This window comes from Ctenopharyngodon idella, chromosome 16, assembly GCF_019924925.1.
Source record: "Ctenopharyngodon idella isolate HZGC_01 chromosome 16, HZGC01, whole genome shotgun sequence".
NCBI classification, from domain to species: Eukaryota; Metazoa; Chordata; class Actinopteri; order Cypriniformes; family Xenocyprididae; genus Ctenopharyngodon; species Ctenopharyngodon idella.
The window spans coordinates 17,267,517-17,291,201 of NC_067235.1; the positions used below are offsets into that span (position 1 = coordinate 17,267,517).

Genomic DNA, 23,685 nt, shown 5'->3' on the forward strand with positions numbered 1-23,685 from the left:
AGAGCTCAATTCAGCCCTATTTTCTGTGTGCACAAAGAAAGCCTCCTCTCAAACATCATTGCACAAGTATTCACTTAAACACAGTCGGTTATGTCTTCAGTGAACGTACACAGCTGGGAAAATATCGGAAGTGTATCAGTGTATTGGATCTGTGCATTCTGCCTTAAAGTGACAGCAGTCTAATAAACCTGCTGCTGTCCATCATTAATGTTAATCAAACAAAAAAACGGAATAACTTCAATAGCTTAATCTCTATTTAATTTATACAAACAAATATGTCTGCTTGAAAGAATGAAGAATGTTACAAGTTGTTGTAAAGAATGCATACTGTATATCATTAATTAAAATGAAGATCAGGTTCTTGTTTCTTTATGAGAAGTGGTTTTATTTCATTTTAAGATAAATAAAGACCCATTATATTGTACTCAACCAAAATCTTATGATATTTATTCAAAAGACCATGACTAAATCTAAATCAAAATTTGCTGTTAAAAATGAACACTGATTTCAACCAAACATGATATACAATTATTAACTTCTGGACCTAAATCAGGGCTAGCTGTAAACTTTGGTCTGAAAGGAAAGAATGTAAGTGATTAAAAAGTGATAATGTATTAGATTTTGATTGATTTCTCACACAAACCTATCACATGGCTTTAGAAAACTTGAAATATAGTCATAGACTACATTTATGATGTACTTCAGGAGCACGACAGCCCCTAAATAACCAAATACAGGTTTGGAATGGTATGAGGATTTGCATTTTTAGATAAACTATTCCTGTATCTTTTTGCTTACCCAAGACTATCCCTGAAAAATGACACCAGCTGGATTTGAGAAGCAGCAAAATGAATGAAAGAAGGTATATGAGGGCGCAAAACAGAAACTGCAGGAAAAGCTAAACAGAGTCAGCAGGAAGTGCGAAGGAAAGGCAGAGATAAAGACAAAAGAAAAACACAAAGCAGCTAAGTACATATAAACAGAGAGAATTTAATTACGGCAACTGCTAAGGGGTCAAACATCGTTGCCATGGAAAATCATCTGAATGGTCTCAAAATATAACAAATGCTAGAACGGAGGTTTAAATGATCTCTCTTGTTGGCTCAGTTTTAGCAAACTAGCCTTGACGTGGCACCCACTGGGACTGTGGCAGGGCTCTAGTTTCACCATTGATCAGGACAGTCTGCCATCTTCCAGGCCCAAAGTGTGATTTAGTGTGCTGATACCCCATTGAGAGAAAACTACAGTGAAAAATAGCAAGCTCATCACCTCATCAAATGCACAAACTATTATGGCAGTTGTTTAGCCACTGGTTCAAAAATACAGAAACAAGATGTCTACAACACTCTGCATTCAAACTCTTTCACTGTTATGGGCAAAAGACAAAACGTCTGTGCTGTTATTAGAGTTTTACAGTGAGTCTATCATTAGCGATACACAAGGAGGTCTATAACAGAAAGCTATCTGTCAGCATTCCCAATTTTTAAGTTATGTCGCATAATCAACATTTTCAGCTAGCTTTGGTGAGCTGACTGCCTTTACCTCAAGTTTATTAGCCTGTTAGAATAGCATACTGCTAACAAATTAGCCTTCTAGCTACCTGCTACAAGTATAACCGAAAATGCTATTCTAATTATCTTGAAGAAGATAAATCACAAAAATGTGATATGTTTTTGAATGGGCATTTCAAAATCATTGGCTAAATGAAACAAAAGAACTTGAACAGACATTAGCAACTATCGTACGCTGTGACGTTGCTTTTAAGAGCCCTCTAAAAAAAAAAAAAGTAATGCACCAAAATGAACTTTTTAGCAAAACTGAAATCAAAGTTTTCATTTAGCCGAAATTTGAAACGAAAGTTTTAGTATTTAAATTTGGGTAACTGGGCAAGTCAGTAAACTGTTCAGAGTGTTGTGTTCTCAAGTGATAAATTAAGCCAGTCATTGTAAAGATATTTGACAACAAGCCGCCTCTCGATATTTCAGAAGTTATAAATATTGCTACTCTAGCATAATTTTTGGGGGCAAATTGCATTTTCATTGATGACATTTAAAAGTAGCTTATGCTGACATGTTTACCTGTTGTAGCTTATCCACGTTAGATGCAAAAAAGAGACGCTGAAACAGTCAAAACACATCATCAGAGAAGTGCTAATTAAAAATCACTGTTTTGGTCAATGATTTTGGCTCTCCAAAACTATTTCAGCCAAGACCAAAAATCCATTTTGCTGTTTCATCTGTTTCATGTTTTCGGTTACCAAAATTTCAGTGCATCCCTAAAGGCAAAGGTAAAACAATTATTAGCAACACGTTGCTTACAAAAATGTATTTCGTAATCATACACAGCTTCTATCAAAAGCCATCAATAAAGATGCTTTATGAACCACATCCTACCATCCATTACCAAGGGCTAATGGGTTCATGCTAGCCAGCTGAATTCCTTGATTTATGGAGAAAAATATGTTTTCTTCATGTGCACTCAGCAAAATTCAATGTGACGCCGAATCGACTATGCAGGCACACACAACAAATTCTCCCTATTGTCATGTCCCCTCCACCTTCACATCTTGTTGACTGGCGGGAGGACTATTATTTACACATGAAGGCCACATCTTTTCACTGGCATGTGAAAGTTAATTAGGTTGGAGAGATTGACAGTTCACGATAAAGCGAACACTACTCAACTTAATTGCTTTCTGACAGCTGCGCAGAGTTTGCAGAAAGGAGAAATTGAATTTATGGATGAAGCCCCCTGCGTCTACCCAATTGCAGACCAACCATTGACACCAATCGATCGGCTTGGGGGACGTGAATGAGCTGTCATTTCGTAAGCAAGGGTACAGTACTGTAAGGGTACAGTAAGGAAATTAGGTTACTAGTTGACTAAGATGTGTCAACACTATTGACTTGGTCTTTATTGTGGGCTTGTCCAAGCCCTACAGCACTAACCTACATTCATGCCGAGATCAATGCTAATTAAACAGCGCAAAGGGCATGACTAATAAGACAGTAGCTCCATCACTGCTTGTGTAATGCTTTGTTGTGAGGAAAAGGGACGTCTGTGTATGCCACTGTTGGTGGAGCTCTGATATACTATCTTTGTGTCAAAGAAACTTTATGGCACGTAGTCGAAAACCAGTTTACTAGTTCTGCCATTGAGATTTCAACCACTATATTGTTTATTTGTGGCATACTCTACTGCAGTGGTTCCCAACCACATTCCTGGAGGCCCCCCAACACTGCACATTTTGCATGTCTCCTTGATTAAGCACACCTGAATGAGGTAATCAGCTCATTAGCAAAGACTCCAAGACCTGAAATGGGTGTGTCAGACAAAGGAGACATGGAAAATGCGCAGTGTTAGGGGGCCTCCAGGAACGTGGTTGGGAACCACTGCTCTACTGTAGGCAAACATGACAAAGTAATTAGCTTAGAATCTGGCATTTCTGAAGCATTTTAAAACATGATAGCTGGTTTCTAGCTGGTCTAAAATGGACCATAGCTTGTTGACCAGCCACCATGTTCAAAAAAACATTTTGACCATCTTAAACTGGTATGACTAGCTGGTAGTTGGTTTATTGCTGGTTCAAGATGGTTTGCTAGCTTGCACTAGCTAATGACCAGCTTTAACCAACTAACAACCATCATAGACTAGCTAATGAGCAGTTTGCACCAACTAAGGAGCATCTTAGACCAACTGATGACTAACTTACACCAACTAACAACTATCTTGGACCAGCTAATGAGCAGTTTATACCAATTAATAAGCATCTCCAGGAATAGCTAATGACCAGTTTAGACTTGCTAATGACCATCTTAGACCAACTAATAAATAGCTTAGACTAGCTAAGACCAACTAATGACCCTTTTAGACCAGCTAATGACCAGTTGAAAACCAACTACCACGTTCTTAAACACGGCTACCATTTTTCATTTTCATTTTCCAGTAGGGTTACTATGGTACTTTGATATATACCAAGGTACACTATATTGCCAAAAGTATTGGGACGCCTGCCTTTACGTGCACATGAATTTTAATGACATCCTATTCTTAATCCGTAGGGTTCAATATGGAGTTGGCCCATCCTTTGCAGCTATAACAGCCTCAACTCTTCTGGGAAGGCTTTCCACAAGGTTTAGGAGTGTGTTTATGGGAATTTTTGACCATTCTTCTAGAAGTGCATTTGTGAGGTCAGGCAGTGATGTTGGTGAGAAGGCCTGGCTCGCAGTCTCCGCTCTAATTCATCCCAAAGGTGTTCTATCGGGTTGAGGTCAGGACTCTGTGCAGGCCAGTCAAGTTCCTCCACACCATACTCACTCATCCATGTCTTTATGGACCTTGCTTTGTGTACTGGTGTGCAGTCATATTGGAACAGGAAGGGGCCATCCCTAAACTGTTGGGAGCATGAAATTGTCCAAAATGTCTTAGTATGCTGAAGCATTAAGAGTTCCTTTCACTGGAACTAAGGGGCCAGGCCCAGCCCCTGAAAAACAACCCCACACCATAATCCCACTCCACCAAACTTTACACTTGGCACAATGTAGTCAGGCAAGTACCGTTCTCCTGGAAACCGCCAAACCCAGACTCGTCCATCGGATTGCCAGACAGAGAAGCAGGATTCGTCACTCCAGAGAACACGTCTCCACTGCTCTAGAGTCCAGTGGCGGCGTGCTTTACACCACTGCATCCGACGCTTTGCATTGCACTTGGTGATGTAAGGCTTGGATGCAGCTGCTCGACCATGGAAACCCATTCCATGAAGCTCTCTACACAATGTTCTTGAGCTAATCTGAAGGACACACGAAGTTTGGAGGTCTGTAGCTATTGACTCTGCAGATAGTTGGCGACTTCTAGCACTGTGCGCCGCAGCATGCGCTGACCCCGCTCTGTGATTTTACGTGGCCTACCACCTGAGTTGCTGTTGTTCTGAATTGCTTCCACTTTGTTATGATACCACTAACAGCTGACCGTGGAATATTTAGTAGTGAGGAAACTTCACAAATGGACTTATTGTACAGGTGGCAACATATCACGGTACCACGCTTGAATTCACTGAGCTCCTGAGAGCAACTCATTCTTTCACAAATGTTTGTAGAAGCAGTCTGCATGCCTAGGTGCTTGATTTTATACACCTGTGGCCATGAAAGTGATTGGAACACCTGAATTCAATGATTTGGAGGGGTGTCCCAATACTTTTGGCAATATAGTGTATTTACTTGTACTCTCCAAAGGTAAAAATTCATTACCCTCATCTAGTAACCAAAAACACTTTTTAATCCTCTATTTTGTAAATTAAGTATTTAAACACATACATAAATATACTGCATGTGACATCAATCAGTGTCAGAAAGAAAAATTACTTACAAACGTCCTATTTCGTGCAACCAACCAGAAAAGACAGTCACTAAAAGTTGCTCACCTGGTACTCATTTGGCCAGAAAGTGCTAACTGCCAGTTCCACCTGGTGCCACTGTCGCCCACGTGAACCAGAGACATTCCACACGGGAATGCCAAGCGGTCCACCATTGACCCGCACATAAACCCGCAGCGCCCCCGGGCTGTGGCCGTCTCTGCTGTACAGGAAGTAGCTGAACTGCACGCAGTGCGTGTCGTTTTCACTTAGTGTCTGTAGCAGAAGCTGAGCCCTCTGCCCCGCTGCATGCTGGGAGGAGTTGACCATCATGTAGGAGCCTTGAGGAGGAAGACAACACAGCAAGAGGGAAGAATCAGCCAAAGGTCAGAGCCATCACATACAAACATACACACTCATAAATCACCCAATTAAAAGACAAAGTCTTAAATTTCAAATGGTTCCTCACACAAAACACTCATAGCACTTAAGAAGGCATGGAATGGGTCATATGAACCTGTTTTATGATACATTTATGTTGCTTTATGTTCTTTGTGGAGGTTAACATCCATTGTATGCTCTCGTTGTATGGGAAATAATGCTTTTTCATGTCAAGAAAGACTGAAAAAAAAGAAACTCATACAGATTTGGACTGAAATGAGGGTAAGTAAATTATGACAGAATTTCCATTTTTAACTATTTGTTTAACAAGTCACTTTGTGTTTGGTCATAAAATACAATATAAAACAGAAATCTGAAAGCAAGAACATGAGATATTTTCTCTGAATAAGAAAACATATCTCTGTGTGGCTACAAACATTTGTGGAGAGCTTTAGTGCATATTAGAGCGTGCCCGCTTAAAGACACATATACACTAAGCTCAGAGAGAATAAAAGAGACTGAGGAGGAAATGAATATCCAGCTTCTCTGCAGAGCATATCTGCTGTATTACAGCCTCCTCAGAAACTTCTGTGTAGTTTTCCCGTTCCTACTTTTCAAAAGCCCTTGTTTGTCTATTTGTCTCTTTCCGCAGACTATCTCTCCCTTCAGTGAGTTCACAAAGGATGACAATTTTGGCATTACTCTCTCAATTCTGAGCACAGAGAGAGAGAGACAACACACAGCACGGAATACTAAAATGTCTTTCATGCTCTTTTTAGCCTCGAGGCTCTCTGTCTCTGCGGAGTGTGACAAATGCAAAATTTCTTTGTACAAAGACAAAAATTTGTGAGGTGTTGGTATAGCAACAGGCGCAAATACTCAAAACAGGCATATGCATGGGTGGTTCTTCAATTAGGTGAACTTTTCTGTTCCCTGGGATGGTTTTAAAGAAAAGAAATATTATAGATATTCTAAAAAATTTAAATAAAACATTTCTTTACAATCATTCTACAAACCCCATTTCCAGAAAAGTTGGGACATTTTGTAAAATGCAATAAAATCCATAATCTGTGATTCGTTAATTCTCTTGAACATTTTTTTTTTTTTAACTCACAAAAGTACAAAGAAATGATTTCCAATGTTTTCACTGAACAATATAAATGTATATTTTGTAAATATAAACAAAAATTGATTTTGATGGCTGCAACACACTCCAAAAAAGTTGGGACAGAGGCTAAATAAAAGTGAAACGATTATAGAATATCCCAGTTAAACTGTTTTAAAACAGTCCACAATTAGCAGGTGAATTGGTAATAGGTTAGGGTATCGTGTTTCGGTGTAAAATACCTTCTCAGTCTTTGCAAGCAAAGATGGGTCATGGCTCACCACTTTGTGCCAAATTTCATGAGAAAATTGTCAAACAATTCAAAAACCACTTTTCTCAATGCAAGATTGCAAAGAATTTATGTCTTTCACCATCTACCATATGTAATATTGTGAAAAAATTCAGGGAATCCAGAGAAATTCTGGCAGTCTGTGTACGGCCAGGCAGAAAACTTCTGTTCAATGTGCGTGACCTTCGAGCCCTCAGACGGCATTACAAGAGAAACCATCATGCTATTGTGTTTAATATAGCCACATGGGCTCGGGAATACTTTGGAAAAACCGCTGTCACTTAACAGTCTGCCGCTGCATCAAGAAACGCAACTTGAATCTCTGTTACGCAAGGAGAAAGCTACACATCAGTTCAATGCAGAGATGCTACCGAGTTCCCTGGTCCCGAGCTCATCTCGGATGGTCTAAAAGACAGGGAAAATGTGTGCTGAGGTCAGATGAGTCCACGTTTCAACATATCTTTGGGAAAAAACTGACAAGGTTCTCAGTCCCAAAGACGAAAGGGACCATGCAGACTTTCATAAGTGACAGGTGCAAAAGCAAAAATCTGTCAGGGTATTGGGGTGCATCAGTTCAAACGGCATGGGTGACTTGCATATGCGTGAAGGAACCACTGACGTGGAGGCATATATTGGGATTGTACAAAGACATAAACTGCCATCAAGATGACATCTTTCCTAGGAAGCAAGACAATGCCAGGCCTCATTCTGCACGTGATACATCAGAGTGGTTTCACAGACACTCTACATCATAGAATGGATGTCCTTGACTGACCTGCCCGCAGTCCAGACCTGTCTCTTATTGAAAATGTATGGCCCATCATGAAAAGGAGAATCAGACAACGATGACCACAGACTGCTGAGCAGCTGTCTTGCATCAGGTGAGATTGGGCAAAAATTTCACTTGCAAAACTTCAACAATTAGTATCCTCAGTTCCCAAACAATTAAAAAATGTAATAAAAAGGACAGGTAATGTGACACAGTGGTACACATGCCTCTGTCCCAACTTTTTGGAGTGTGTTGCAGTCATCAATATCATTATTTGTTTTTTATTTACAAAATACACTTAAGATGGTCAGTGAAAACATTGGAAATATTTTCTTTGTACATTTGTCACTTAAATAAAGGTTAAAAAGAATTAACAAATCATAGTTTCTTGGTTTTATTACATTTTACAAAATGTCCCAACTTTTCTGGAAATGGGGTTGTAGTTTGCCAGGACAGATTAAAAAAAAAAATTGTCTCACTTTATGTAATGTTTTCCATTTTAGTCCCAGACATTTTAACTTCCTTTTTTGTATTTCTTCTAAGAACATAAATATATACAATACTATTCAAAAATCTGAGAGTCAGTAAGATTTATTTTTCAAGAGAAATATATACTTTTATTCCACAATGATGCATTAAATTGATCAAAAGTGACAATCAAAACATTTATTATGTTACAAAAGATTTATATTTTAAATAAATGCTGTTCTCTTGATATTTTATCAAAGAATCCTAAAAAAATGCATTACTGTTTCCACTAAAATATCAAGCAGCACAACTGTTTTCAACTTTGATTAAAAATAATAATAATAATAATAATAATAGAAATAATAATATTAATGATTTCTGAAAGTGACACTGGAGTAAGACTGGAGTAATGGCTGCTAAAAATACAGCGAAAATTTTTATATATTATAGTATTTATATATAGTATTTCACAAAATTACTGTTTTTAGCCTTGATGAGCATCAGAAAAAAATTCTTTAAAATGGTAGTGTATATAGTTTATTCAATTAATTTTTAAATCTACCAATATTTCTGTCATTACCATCACACCAAAGTGACAACTGCACATTTACAAATATTTGTAATATAACAGAAATGAGGATGGGTGAGCACACTGACAGTTTGAAGATCAGAAACATTATAATATTTACATTTTTTTTTTAGAATTACCAATGAGTAGATTAAAGCAGCGTATGAGGTCAATATTTCTCTGATGTTTTCCCCAAAGAGTGAAAGATATCATTACCATCATACATAACATAAAAAATAAATAAATAAATCCACACCAGCACATACATGAACATATACATACATGTCTACTTCAAGGTCAATACAGTCCACTGTAATGTTTTAACATAAAAAGTTTAAACAATTTTAAAATTCTTTTATATTGTCAAACATGTCCTTAATTGAGCACAATCTCACATGCAAGCACATAAGAGAACATTCATCCTCCTGGTTATTAATCAGCATGGCGTGCCGTTAACACAGAGGACAGTGGGACGTTGGGGTTAGGAGCTCCATCTGCAAGGTGAGCCTGAGTGAATAACTACATCTGAACCATTCATATACATACACATGAGGAAGAACTTCTAACCATGGTTTTTCTGTCCTCCCTAATCAGGACATGCCACCCTTCAAGTGTTCGTCTGCTTACTGAACAAAATGACCTGCGTCTAGAAGACAACCATCACTCCATCCCAAGGTCTTCGTGTTGATTCACTTGAAAAATATGAGACAGGACCAGACTGTCCTTGTTGCCTTGGTATCAAAAGAATTTTTATATCGTCTTCTCATAGAGAAGGACAAAAAAAAACTTCATTAAAAGAAAACCCCATTTTCCTAAGCTGAAGGTTAACAGCTATAAATTACAGTACCTAGCAAAGTAAGAGACTTTACAGCCAAGTTGAAATGACACATAGAAATCATCTAGTCAGTGGGCAAAAGCTGGCATTGTGTTGGAGAGTGGTATGGCTCCTGACTCTCACCTTGACTCTTTCATCTATCATGTACTGAATAATAACAGCTTATTAAATATATACTGGCCGCAAAAAGTATTTGAACATTTAAGCCGCACTTAAAAATGTATGACTGCCACTGCAATAAATAAAATATCAAATCAGATGGCATTTATTTTAAATGGTATAATCAGATTTTTCAGGCAAAATATGCCACAAAAAAAAAAAGTTTAAGTCTGAAAATCACGTGTACACATACTTTTAAAACAACTCGGGAAAAGGATCATAACTAATAACTAATGGCTCTGGGACCAGGCCCTCTCCAAAGCACCTAGGACATCCCTTGATTTATGTATGTCTGGGTGTACATGTGTGTGAAAAGCCCTGCTCTCTCAAGGCATTCTGGTTAATTAGATTTCTCAAGGCTTCTTCATATTGCACTCTAGAGACTTCTGAAGAGCACATCACAAGGAAGAAACGATGGATGGAAAAGGAGGGAACCCGGCTAAATCTACAGATAAAGAGTGATTTAGCTGTATTAAACATGCACCTCAACCCACAGAGGAGCTGTTGAGGGTCACTGTAAGCAAGGAATTATGACGTTCATGAGGTACTGTTGATTTTCAAGCCCATGAAGGTAAAGCTGTTGACTTTTTATGAAATGACTAATTAAAGACATCAATACTGATAGCGCTAAATTGCTGCCGGATTAATAAACTAGATGGACAGATACAGTATATATAAAAATAGATGTATTAAGGATGTACAATTAATCAAACAGCAAAGAAATAATCTTTTAAGGCCAATACTAGAAGCAAATACTATTAGAGCTTTTTATCTAGTTTGAACAGTAGATATAGTACAGCATCATTTTTTTATATGCCTGGTTTTTAAAACAAGATTGTTCTATTGTGAATATAAATGTTTTGATGGCTGGTATCAAAATTCACTTGGTCAGATAAACAGATAGCCTCGCCCCAAACTCACATCAGTGGTTAAGTGAACATTTCATCATTGTTGTCAGGTGTTTAAACAGAAAAATGTTTTGGAAACGCCAGTGTTTGCATGCACTTAAAGGGATAATTCACCCAAAAATGAAAATTATGTCATCATTTACCCCTCAAGAATGTCGGTAATCAAACAGTTGATGGGCCACGTTGACTTCCATAGTATTTTTTCCCCCACACTATGGAAATCAATGGGGCCCATAAACTGTTTGGTTACCCATATTTTTCAAAATATCTTCTCTTGTGTTCAGCAGAAGAAAGAAATTCATAGAGGTTTGGAACAACTTGAGGATGACATTTTCATTTTTGGATGAATTATCCCTTTACCACAACAAAACCACAACACATCTCCATGCAAAAAGCAGCAGCTTCACTCATGAATGAATCTGCATTTTTGAACGAGTCATTTGAATAAATGATTCAATGATTCACTCATAAGAACAGTCACTTCATTCCTGAATGAACCAAGCTGCATCTGAAATTGCATACTGTTGAGTAGGTACTACATTTGAATTTAAATTTACTTCACGACCATTGAAAAAGTACGTTCTATATAGTACGAATGCGTGTAGTATTCGGACCTACTACATCCGCCATGTTGTTACTGTCACATGACCTGCCAGCGTCAGTTACGTCCCTTCAAGTCCATTCACAAATCCTCTCCCGTAGCCTCATGGGATAGTAAAGTGCCCATCATATGCGCACTTCAGAATCTCACCGGAAGTAGTAAGTCATCTGGGTACTTTTCGCCTACTGGGTACTTTTCGCCTACTGACATACTACTGTTCGCATACTGTTTTTCGCGTACTATATAGTAGAGAAGTATTCGATTTCGGACACAGCGTCAGTGTTTTGAATGAATCGTCTGAATGAATGCTTCAATGACTCACTCATAAGGACAGTCACTTAATTCCTGAATGAATCAGTGTTTTGAATTAATCGTTTGAATGAATGATTCAATGACTCACTCTTAAAGACATTTACGTGCTGCCACCTACTGGCACTACATACACTAATGCACAGACTGTGTATATAATTTCTGGCTATCATAAGCTTCTAAAATGTATGCATCTATATAGGTGCAATCAAAACAGAAATGTACATGAATATATTTATAGATAATGTGACATATTGCAAGATGTACTGATTGAACAAACAGAACCAGACAGCCAGATAGATGTATTCTTATTCCTTTATTATAGTGCAACCAGCACATTCAAAAAAGCTTCCACTAAAACAGTGGAAAACACATGGCGACATTTGAGAGCACACTCCAGAACTCTCTCAAGGAGAGACTGATTGAATTCACAGTGGAGAGTCTGTGCTTCATCATATCATATTGAATCTGAACCCAAACAACAGAGCTGACCATATATCTCAGCCAGAGGCCCCAGAACCCATCTGAGTACGCTGGCACCCTGTCCGCTCTCTTTCTCACAGGTGGGAGTGGGGCACAGCACAATATATCAGCGCTGACATTTTGCTTCTCGCTATCATCCTCTCCTGCTTCAGATCTGAATCCAATCTCTCAGAGCCAGCCTGAAACATCAGAAAGCCAGGGCAGCTGCTACAATTTCTCCCAGAGGACTAAAATGTTGATTATTCACTATTTAATTTCCCTTAAACCACAAGCATTAAGGGAATTTTTCAGGATAAATACAAGCTTTATCGACAGCATCTGTGGCACACAGAAAATAATTTTAGCTTGTCCCTCAGTTTGTAAAAACAACAAAAAATATGTTTACACTAAGAGACTATGAGCCAAGTGTACCAGAGGTTTAAAGAAGAAATAAGAAGCTAGTATTTTGGATCTGTCATTTTAAAAATGGTGTGATAATTGTATATGTTTATGTATATTCCAATTGTACACTGTATATATCACTCACAGGCAAAACATCTACTGTAATAAAACAATCATAATTTACAAGTTCTTTTGTTATTTCCCAAAAAAATCTGTCAGACTTTTAAATGTCTGTCAAGGCAAAAAGATGCTTTTTGTTCCAAAAATTGTGTACTTACACAGCCTCTAACCTCCTGTAGTTTTATTAGAGATCCTCAACCATAACTGTGCACAACATGGCAATTCAATTTTAAACCTGTAAAGTTTTAGAGAATTTTGCTCTGAAGAAACTGTCTAATAACAACAAATGCCTTATGATTAAGTTTTTGTCCTCACTTTAAGTCTATTACTGTTGTTGAGTTAATTTGGCCTAAAACTCGATCCTGTTTACTGTCAGTAGCAGGTGCTAAAATAAAGGTGTTGACATAGGCTGAACACACAAGAAAAGCTAATTCAAGTTGAGATAATTTGATTTATAAAATGATTACTGTTAAAAATGTTCAGTGTATCCTTAATTAAGTAAACTCATTCTGTCTTATCGCTCGAAAAGAAAATGTTTCTGGTGATTGTTCAAAGGTTAATTGTGTTACAAAGCTACTCTCAAGAGCAGTCAATAAAATACTCTTGTGAAGACGCTTCCACGGTTCACAGTAATTTGTGGCATTCATAAAACATTTCCACTGTGTTTCAACTAAGTCTAGGGAAACATAAGCAGTAATGGATCAAGCTCCTCGTTTTATTAGAGATAGACATCATACATCATTCTGTGCATTAGAGATCATACATATTCAATGGTATCCTTGAAAATGACCCAAAGTTTTATTACCTAGCATGACTCCAGGTTAGCAATTCTTCTGTGTAAAACCGAGTCACCCTAATCAGTGTCAGTCAGCGTCAAGTCTAAGAGAGCCTTGTCCTCTTCCTCTGTTATAAATGATGTGAACTTCTAACCTTCAATGTCTATTTTTCTCCCTCAACCTTTTTCATTTTTCCCAAAATGGATTGTGTGAATTGCATTAGCACGATAAAAGATACAATGTCAGACATAACAAACAACACACAAGGGAAATATATAAACAAACCGAGGCTTAAAAAGCACTAATGTACTGTACCAAAACAAGACTTTGTGTACTTCCAGGGCATTTTAGATGTAAACTCAGCCAAGAAGAGCAAAGAACCTCCTGCTGAACCGTTCAATAAGGTCAGACGTCCCTCTTGCCTTTTTGATATTTACACTGAAAGCGTCACCGGTTAACCTTTGACTACTCACCTCATCGTAAAGCCTCCGTTACACACCGGCACAGACATACTGTTCACATAAACTAGAAATATCAAACATAAGGTGACCTTTGGTGAATTATGCCTCCAAGGCTGGTGAAATCTGATAAAGTCCCATCCATTCGCTGCTAACCCTCCCAAGGGCGCAGGAACATACATAACGAGATTTGGAGTGATTGAGCCCATCGTCATTCAAACGGTGCACCGCAGGAAAACAGCCACTCGCTAGCTAACCGAGATGCTATCTCGGAGAAAACAGGAGAGAGAGCGAGTCAAGAAAAGACCAAGGACAGCGTTGAGGTGGACGAGAGAAAGGCTGAAAGATGCAATCACCAAAAAGTTAGAGTGGACTCGAAAGCTGAGGCCTGAAACGGTCAGAGGAATGAGAGAAAAAACAAAGGAGAGCAGATAAAGGTGGAATGGAAAACAAGAAGATTATTAGAAACAGAAAGTCAGAGAAGCGGGGACAGACCTGGGGTAAGGGCACCTGCCTTAGAAAATAAGGCCTGAAACTTATTTCAACACTTCTTTTTTATTGGGGGGAGGGGGGTGTAGTCATAGAAAAAGAGATTCTTACTGTAACCTTTAAAAAAATGTTACCCCCAGGAGGTCAAACTAAATATTATATGAGATGTTTTATTGTCTATTAATTTTATATCAGGTTTGCGATCCAAAACTTGCGATATACACGCATGTCTATACACAGTTTAAAGGGGTCCTATTATGCCTCTTTTTCAAATGTAATAAAAGTCTCAGGTGTCCCCAGAATGTGTCTAAAGTTTCAGCAAAAAAAAAAAAATCCTGTTTTCATGCATGTATCTTTAAATGCAAATGAGCTGCTGCTCCCCACCCTGCTTTCCAGAAGAGGGCAGAGCCTTTACAGCTCGTGCCAAAAACTAAAACATCTGTTTGGGTTTGATTATCTCTATCGCGGCCACGCTCATGTGACATTGCAGTTCTTCGTCATCATGAAAGTTAGCCTAATTATTTGGATGTGTTTTAAAGCCATATGAGTTTAAACTTCTGATATGTGGTTTTCTGAGCGCACGCACACACACAGAAAGCTGGCTGTCAGACAGTGCGCCTCGTGTGTATTAAACTAACTTCTCTTACATGTTTTATGGCAAATAAACTGTCAAATACACACAAGGTTAAGTCAAAAACACAAAGTTCACAAACACCCGTCTGGGTGGGAAAAAATCAAATGTGTATTTTAGATCTGTGTATGAAAGTGACAGCAGTGTAATATATACAGTACCTACTGCTGTCTCTGCTGTTAATATGAATCAAACAGCAAAAGAAAAACAGAAAATCACTCACTGCTCTTTAGTAGCTTTAATAAGAATACATTTCTTACTTGAATGGTGCTGTTAAATCCTCTGGCAAGGAGATAAACATGGCTGACTGTGTACAGCTCACTCAGGGCAAGGTCTATGCTAACAGGGCAGAGTCCGTCAGCAGTCGAGGGCAGGGCCAGTGCAATGTGATATCACATTGCATAGAAACAGCAAACGGCTTATTCTGAGACACTGCATATGATTTATGGGTGGGTGGATTTTTACCATTATAGGGTGGTTGTGTACACACACTGTGGACACACATCTGTGTTCAACACCATAAAACTTAATTTGTGTGCATTTTCTGGGAATAAACACTCCTAAACACTCCATAAAAATGAAATGAAATAAAATAGAGTATAACCAAATGTTGACCAAAACTGTTTGTTTGCAAAAAAAAAAGAAAAAAAAAAAAAAAAGTGTTTGATCTTTTATTCTAGCAATAACTTTGGTAAAAGGGTTAAATGGTTGAGTTTGATGAATGCAGTCAATGCAATACTTTGTATTTATAAACATGAAAACGTATCTGCTTTTAATGCTAGGCTAATTTTATGTTATATATTAGTTTATCTAACAATATATAACAGGTATCACAACAATAAAATAAAAGAGTTTGGTACATTTAATGACTTTTAAAAAGGCATGGGACACCAAAGTGCACCATATTCAAAGAAAGTGGAACCATCCATTTTTTGTTTTCCTGTTTCTCAGAACTTAAGAACATCTTTTTTTTTCCTCCATTTGACCCCATCAGCTGGGCTTTGTTCGCCTCGCATCAAGAGCCTTCAAAGGCATGTTTGAGAATAAAAAGAGAGGTGAAGGGGTGCTGTGCTGAATATAGTCGAATCAATAGGTCCTCTTCCCACTTCAATTTTAGAGGCAGTCGTGCTCACATCTTTCTTCCTAAAAGTGTTTAAGGCCCCTCCTGTCCTTATAGCCTCAATGCTCATTTCTTTCCATGTCTTTCAGCCTTTCCCAAAAGGTCAGCTGAGATTTAAGGCATTCTACCTTAGCTTTCTTTCTTCACACACACATTGAAGTAAGAATGCTTTTTGACTGCGGACAGCAAAGGAAGATTAGGTTATGCGGCCTGTCGTCATCCCTCTTATATCTCAACCTATGACAGAACGATACAAGGTGTACAAACAGGTAAACCAATTAATCAAGATATATTCTTTGACTTACAACCCCAAAAGAAATATAAGTTTTCTTTTAAATTTTCTCAACACCTAAACCATCATTTCATGTCCCCTTTCTACTGTATTTTTGAATAAAAGCAGAAAAGATTCAACTTGCAATTATGCAAAAGCACTGAAATCCTTCATCATTCATATTCTGTTTCTGAAGAAAATCATGATGATAAAGTCTCATGTCATTTCCATGCAGCTGACATTCGCTGATGTCTTTCCCCCTAAAGACACAATTACTATGCGAGAGTGTGTGCTGGAATTAACACACACAAATGAATATTTCATCTCAAATGAATATTTTAAAGCCTATTGTGTAATCACATTCCTTCATCATTTCAAAAAGATTTTCAAAATGACAAACAGTGCATTAAAAAAAACAACAACACATAAAAACCACAACAAGTAGTGGTGACTATTACTCACAATTACTGTCTCTAACATATTTTTAATAGTTGTTAGAGTTTTACAGCATATGAAAACTATGAAAACAAAGCAGAGCATTCAAACTAAAACTTACAACAGGCTGTTATTTTTTAGTAGGGGTATAACAATACATCGATATGGATCGATATATCGGACAAAATGATTAATGTTACGATGTATTGATGGAATATATATATATACATATATGTATGTGTATGTGTCTGTGTCTAGAATGGCACCCATGCAAAACATCTGATTTGACATCATGTGCATCAAAATTTATTAGTGATCATAATGCAAGTAACCCCACTAATATGTTCCATTATAAATTTCATTAAATGCCGCCTTTTTGTCATCAAATTAAACGTCTCATTAGTTCAACGAGGAAACATTTCATTAGCATTCATTAATCGGCCAAGTTTTTCGTATTGAAATGCAATTACCACAGGTCCTCTTAATGTAGTGGTACACTGAGCATGAAAATATGAGAAAGCCAATTCTTGGAATGACCCCAATAGACCAAATATGAAATTCATTCATCACTACCAATACAATTCCAAACGATACACGTCATGCACAATTTGTAACAAACTCAGCCTTCACAACAAATCTCAATTCCCCGCTCTCATGGACTTGTAAAGACATGTTAAAAAAAACTCTTTGACCTAAGGCTGTTTTTCGGCTATTTCAAGGAAAAATGCAGTTGGTTACGCAGAAACCGATTCAAAACACTTTTATTAATATTATCAAATGGTATCTATTTCAAAAGCAGTGTATGTATTTTGCATTACAACTGCCTCGAGTGTGCAATGGCAGAAACACACACAGCATGTGTAGTAATAAAGAAAGACCTAAAAGCTGCTTTTAACAGTGTGAAAACTCCTCAGTTGCAAAAAATCAATTTTCTCTCTCTACCATGAAAGTCAGCGTAGCGCCCCATGACAGGTTTTCTACTCCTGGATGTGACACATCACCTAAAGTGTGACCTAATCTCTACTCAGACTTCCCCATCACACTCTCTCTCTTTCTCTCTCTCTCTCTTTCTCTCTCTTCAATTCTTTAGATCACTTGATGCCTACACACCTGTCCTGTGCTCCAGTATGTTAATAAATTCATTTCTTGTCACCTTGGCTTGTTTTTGTCAGCTGCTGTCTTGTCTCACTGTTCCCTTTGCATTCAGTGGCATCTGAATGCTGGTTTGAGTGTCATTTAATTCCACCAATCACAGTGCAAAACACAGATTAACTGATATTTAAGACTTTTACATAATTCCTGTGACAATTACTCAAGGATTTCTCTGCCAACTAAGTTATATATACAGTAACTAGTTTAATGGGTGGGTAAAGCTGGGTAGGATGCATGCTGCCAACATTAAGACACAACTAATGAGATTAATGAAATGTGTTTAATGCCATTAAACATCTTTAACGCAGGGAAGGTATTTAACTAATTGGCTTTACAAATCTTATATTCTGTTGTGTTTGACTTTTGAATGGTCAAAATGATCAAACTAGGGTATTGTATTTAATTAATCTTAATTGCCCCCTTTACCTCCTTCAAGTGGACAATATCCTTGTAAATATATGGATCCTGTTCTTGAGTGACTTGCATGGTCATAATTTTAGGTGTATAATTATATTCAATATATAAATATGAAATATTTTATAAAATATGTAATAAAGAACAGTACTAATACTTGCATAAACACCAAATAAAAGTAAAAAATGGCCGAAAATATGTGGTTTAAATCATCAAGATTCAAATAGAATAGAATTAGAATCAAATCACATGTCTATTAAATAAAAGCTCAAAGTAGAAGAAAAGCTGCCTGTTCTGTTTTGGATTTTAGTTTGTGAATAATGTTTTCCTCTGTGAAAAATTCTGCATTTATCAAAATGTTATCCTACGGTAAATGATGGAAAAGAATTAATTGCTGTTTGTCTTGTTATATAACCAGGCAAACATCTTGAAGCAAATTTGAAAAGTGTTTGGCAGTGTTTTTCCTTTATTAAACTGTTAGTAGAAACATTTTAAAAATGAATTTCCTGCTTGAGAACAAGCAATGGCAGAATGAAGACTCGACTTGAAAAGCATCGCCTCAAAGAAAGACAACTGATATCCGTATTCCCAATTCAGCCCCTCGGTTCCTCGAGACAAACAAAACCTCCTTAACCAAACAAACACAGCGCTTCACAGGTGGAGCCACTGGCAGAGCTCCAGCTCTTTAAATCGGCAATGAGAGGGGTGGGCCGCAATTACCCTGGTTTCTCAGGGGACGAGACAACGCATACAAAGCTCCAGGTGAGCTGGAGAAAGGGAGAGAAACTTCTCTAAAAGGCTATAGGAGAAAGAAACAAAGTGAGGGAAGACAAAACAAAATCACATCCATGATAAGGAGTAAATAACAGCTGAAGCGTGGCTGGACCGAGTGTAGCCAGTGCCCTCTGGAGCTGGGGGGAGATAAGCCCGTATCAGGAGCCGCTGACTCTGTGGTAGCTGTCGCCAAAGGCATTGTGGAAAAACATGCTTCGCCGAAACTGTCTATACGCAGTGACCTTTTGAAACGTCCTTCGGTCATCTTGCGATTGAGGGGAGGGGGACAGATGCGAGGCTGTTGTGTACGACACACAGTCCACGCCCTGTCTGAGGAACATCTCCAGTCTCCAGCCTCTGTTTTCAATTACCAAAAGACCTAATTTTTCAGATTTCATCTAATGAATGTAGCAGAAAGCTAAAGGGAAAATCATACAGATACAGCAACAGAACCTGTATTTTTTTCAATGTTAAAATACCTTTTTCTTTACCAGTTTCACATGTAGAGAAGTTTTTATAACAGTTAATATTGAGTAACTTATATTTTAGACACAATGTTGGCAGTTATTTTGCCTGTTTTGGCTTCACCAACAGAACAAATCCACAAATGACATTACTCATCTCGAATAAATCCACAAATGACATGACGCATCTTGAATAAATTGGATGAGTGAATGATTTAAATGACTCGCTCATAAAAAGTCAGTTTATTAAATTCTGGATAAATTAGTGTTTTTAAATGAATCTGTCAAATGAATGATTGAAGTGTCTCACTCATAAATACAGTCACTTGTTTAAATGTTTTGTTCCTGAATGAATCAGTGTTTTTGAATGAATTGGTAGAGTGAATGATTCAAATGATTCACTCATATAAAACAGTCACTTGTTTCATTCTTGAATGAATTAGTGTTTTTCAATGAATTGGTTAAGTGAATTATTCAAATGCTTCACTCATAAGCTGCATCTAATTTCAGAGGCTTCGTCCTCCGGAGGTCGCATTTGTAGGCTGCATACATCATCAAAGATGTCTTATTTAAGAAAAATAACCGTAATAAAATTGACAGTTTTTCCTGATGAGGTGTAAAATATTGTAATTTCTTTCTTACTTTGCAATCTAATGGTTACTTTTCTTAAATGAGACCGACTCAATAACATATGCAGCCTTAAATGCGACCTCGCAGCCTTCGAAATGAGATGCAGCTACCAAGACTCATCTCATGTTTTGTTCTTGAATGAATCAGGTGTTATTGAAGGAATCAAATTCCTTCATTGACTCATTCACTTATGAAGACAGTTTGTCTTTATAAGGTTACAATGTAACCTGCAGAAAGACACACTTAAAAAATTCCCCACCACTATGCAGACTCACAGTTTTAAATTAACTTTATTTTTCAAACTGTATATCACTTTTGGAACAGCCAATCAAATTCAAGGACTGTAACTACATAACTATAAATAAACCATTCGTACACTGACTTTTCTGAAAAGGTACTTTAATAAGTTTAATAACTGTTTGTTTGAGCATTCCGCTCAGCTCAGTATGGCAACGCAGGCTTAATCAATGGCGTGAGCTCGGCGCATGTTTAACCGACCAATGGAAGACGAGATGGATGGTTCAGTAAGCCTGTTTGCAAACAGTCATGTTTTTGCAATTCTACTATAAATTACAAGCTTCACCTTTAAATAACAGCTCAAATGGTCTTGTTTTGCTGCTGTATCGCTGTAGTAGGCAAGGGAGAGATATGAGGAGCAATGCGGCTTTGTTACCGTTTGCAAACTCCCCAACTTCTTTTCCCTATTTGGGGCAGCTGTTCACTTGGACCCACGAGGAAAACAGCACTGCAGGGTGCTGTCAGAACTAAGCGTGACTAGATGGAACTTTTTTTTGTTTTGCTGACCCTCTCACATCTATGCTCCGACAGTCATCTCCCAAGTGCACCTTTCCCAGAGCCTTTGGGGCCCAGAAGCAAAGGGATGGTCGAAATCTGGGCTGACATCAACAGCACCGCTGACACTCCAGGTGCTAAATATAAGCTCCAGGTCCTACAGTCAAGGGACATGTTTCACTGCGCCAAGCACCGCCAAACTAAGCCCCGGTTCCGTTCCAGTGGCCATCCATTTTTTGCCCTTTTAGGCCTGTGAATGCACACTAGGCATTATTTATTGAAGGAAAAAACACAAATTTACAAGTTATCTGCAGTCTTGAGGGACTCTGTGGAGGCTCAGCAATGCAGTATTTTAATTATGTAGCTTGAGGCAACTATTGGCGGAATTAAAATCGATAGTGATAAATCAGCATAATAAGGCATTCAACAAGAAGCAGCTGCTGTTTCCTCACTCGCCTATGCCTCTGAGAGAGAAAATAAAATGACAAAGGGTGGAGGCACACATCATTTAAAAGTAGTTTTAGTGCGCTTGCTGTTTCTGTCTCCCTAGTTTTCAGTCAGCAATTAAAACCAGACCTCTTCAACCATAGAGCTGTCATTCACCCTAAATAATAATCCTTCCAAGACTCGGAAGAGCATTCCTGTGTAAAGTAGGTGGCATTTTAGGGGTTTAAATATGTCCTGCAGAAACTGAACCGTCGAAGACAGTGATTTATTTTCTATTTTTGGCACACTTGATAATAGCGAACCAAAGGAGCGATTGAAGCCTTTTTAAAGTGTGGGTGTGTACGCGTAATGTGAAGATGGCCTTGTCTGTTTCTTGCACTGACGTGGTTTGAGCATGCGGGCTGGTATCCATAACACCACCGGAGGGGCTTTTATACCCTGATGGATGGATGCCAGGAACGAGCTGTCGCGAAGATGACATAAATCTCGTGCAGATAGCGGCGGGCCGCAGATAGTGGGGTGCGGAGGTGAGCGGGAGAGACGAGCCGGCGCAGAAGGAGGCGTTCTTCGTGTGCTGAAGAGTTTAACGTGGCTGTGATTAACTGTCAATCCCTCGGCTCAGCCAGCAGTGCTCCGTCTCAATTAGACACACTCATCATTCTGACAGGCTGCGCACTCTCAGCCTTGAGCCCGGGCTGGAGACCAGACAAACAGGTTCAGACGATGACTCATAAAATTTAGGATGCGGAACAAAAGCAACTGTTGTGTTGTCTACTTGACCTCACTAAATCAACTGAAAAATCTTAAATAAACAATTAATCACCCCTCTATGTTAATGAATAATATATGTGATCAGAAATGTGCTTAACATGGCTTAAAAATTTATGAAATTTATTCCCTTAAAACAAATACCAGTGCATGTTATTCTTTATCTTGAGGTATATTTCTCACCCCAATGACATTTTTTCTCCTTGTTTTAAGCATAACCCTCAATAAATGTATTCAGATTTATGTATAAAACAAGCAAAAATCTGTTTGCCAATGGAATAAGAAAAATAAACTTAACCCAAGATGTGTTTTCTGAAAACAAGTCTTTAAAGGTGCAATATGTAAGGTTTATGTCCGCTAGAGGTCGGTAGAGGCCTATTCAAAACAAAGGCGTAGCTTGATGACGGCAAGTTTGAGCGCGGAATCTTGGGACATGTGGTCTTCACATCACACACAGCCGGTGGAAACAATCGGGATAGGACTCGGTAAGAAATCATGTTCATGGATGCAATTATTAACGTTACTGTAGTATGAAGCAGAGCAGGACCGAGTGTTGTGGGAGTTGAACGAGGCCGCTGGAGCGATTGCGCAACACACGCCTCACGAGCAGCGGAACTTTTATTATGCAACAGTCGCAGGCGCCGCTTCCGCTTTTCCGGTCATGAGTATGAGGTAACAGCTCTGTTTATCAAATTAGATACATTTGAATGTGTTGAAAATGTTATAACGTTACTTGCGTTCGCTCGGCGGCTGCTGTGAGACACTGTTGCACACTGCAGTAACCTCAGATCGATTTTAGAATATCATATTAAATGCTTGATAGCTTGTGTTGATAAATGGCATGCAATTAATTTTAAAATGTATTGTATGATGGAGAAAATGATGTATTACTGTTACTAAAAATAAAGCTGCATCTGACTATGCTATGTTAGCTACTTGAAAAAATGTTGTTTTTCTCTGAGGCATGGTAAAGCATGGTACTCGAAAAAAAAAAAAAAAAAAAACCCAAGAAAATTAGATTTAAACAATAAGACTAAATGTGTTGAACTATATAACAACAATTAGTTTTCTGTCTATAAATGTAACCAAACAGTTGTTCATTTGTCTATTAAAACATGTAATATATTAAAGCATCTTTGTTGTTTCCATGGTTTCTACAAAATAAAACCGGAAACCGAGGGTAACGCGGATATGACGCAATTGACAGGCGACTCACATGTCCCGGAGCCTTGGTTAAAATGCAATTTTCTCATGATTTACAAATAGTTGGAAACATTTGGGATATTGTAAGTACTCAAGTGAACAAAATATATAACACTGGCCTAGTAGTTTTTGGAT

At 38.1% G+C, this 23,685-nt stretch overlaps 1 protein-coding gene across 15 annotated transcripts in view; it reads right to left on the reverse strand.

Moving 5' to 3' along the window:
• ptprub (protein tyrosine phosphatase receptor type Ub) overlaps window positions 1–23,685 on the reverse strand; it is a 237,756-nt gene that overhangs the window by 114,035 nt on the left and 100,036 nt on the right. For all 15 annotated transcript variants that reach the window (XM_051865407.1, XM_051865418.1, XM_051865417.1 and 12 more), the window contains exon 3: window positions 5,420–5,691. In XM_051865407.1, coding sequence (XP_051721367.1) covers window positions 5,420–5,691 — 272 coding nt within the window. The remainder of the gene's footprint in view (window positions 1–5,419; window positions 5,692–23,685) is intronic.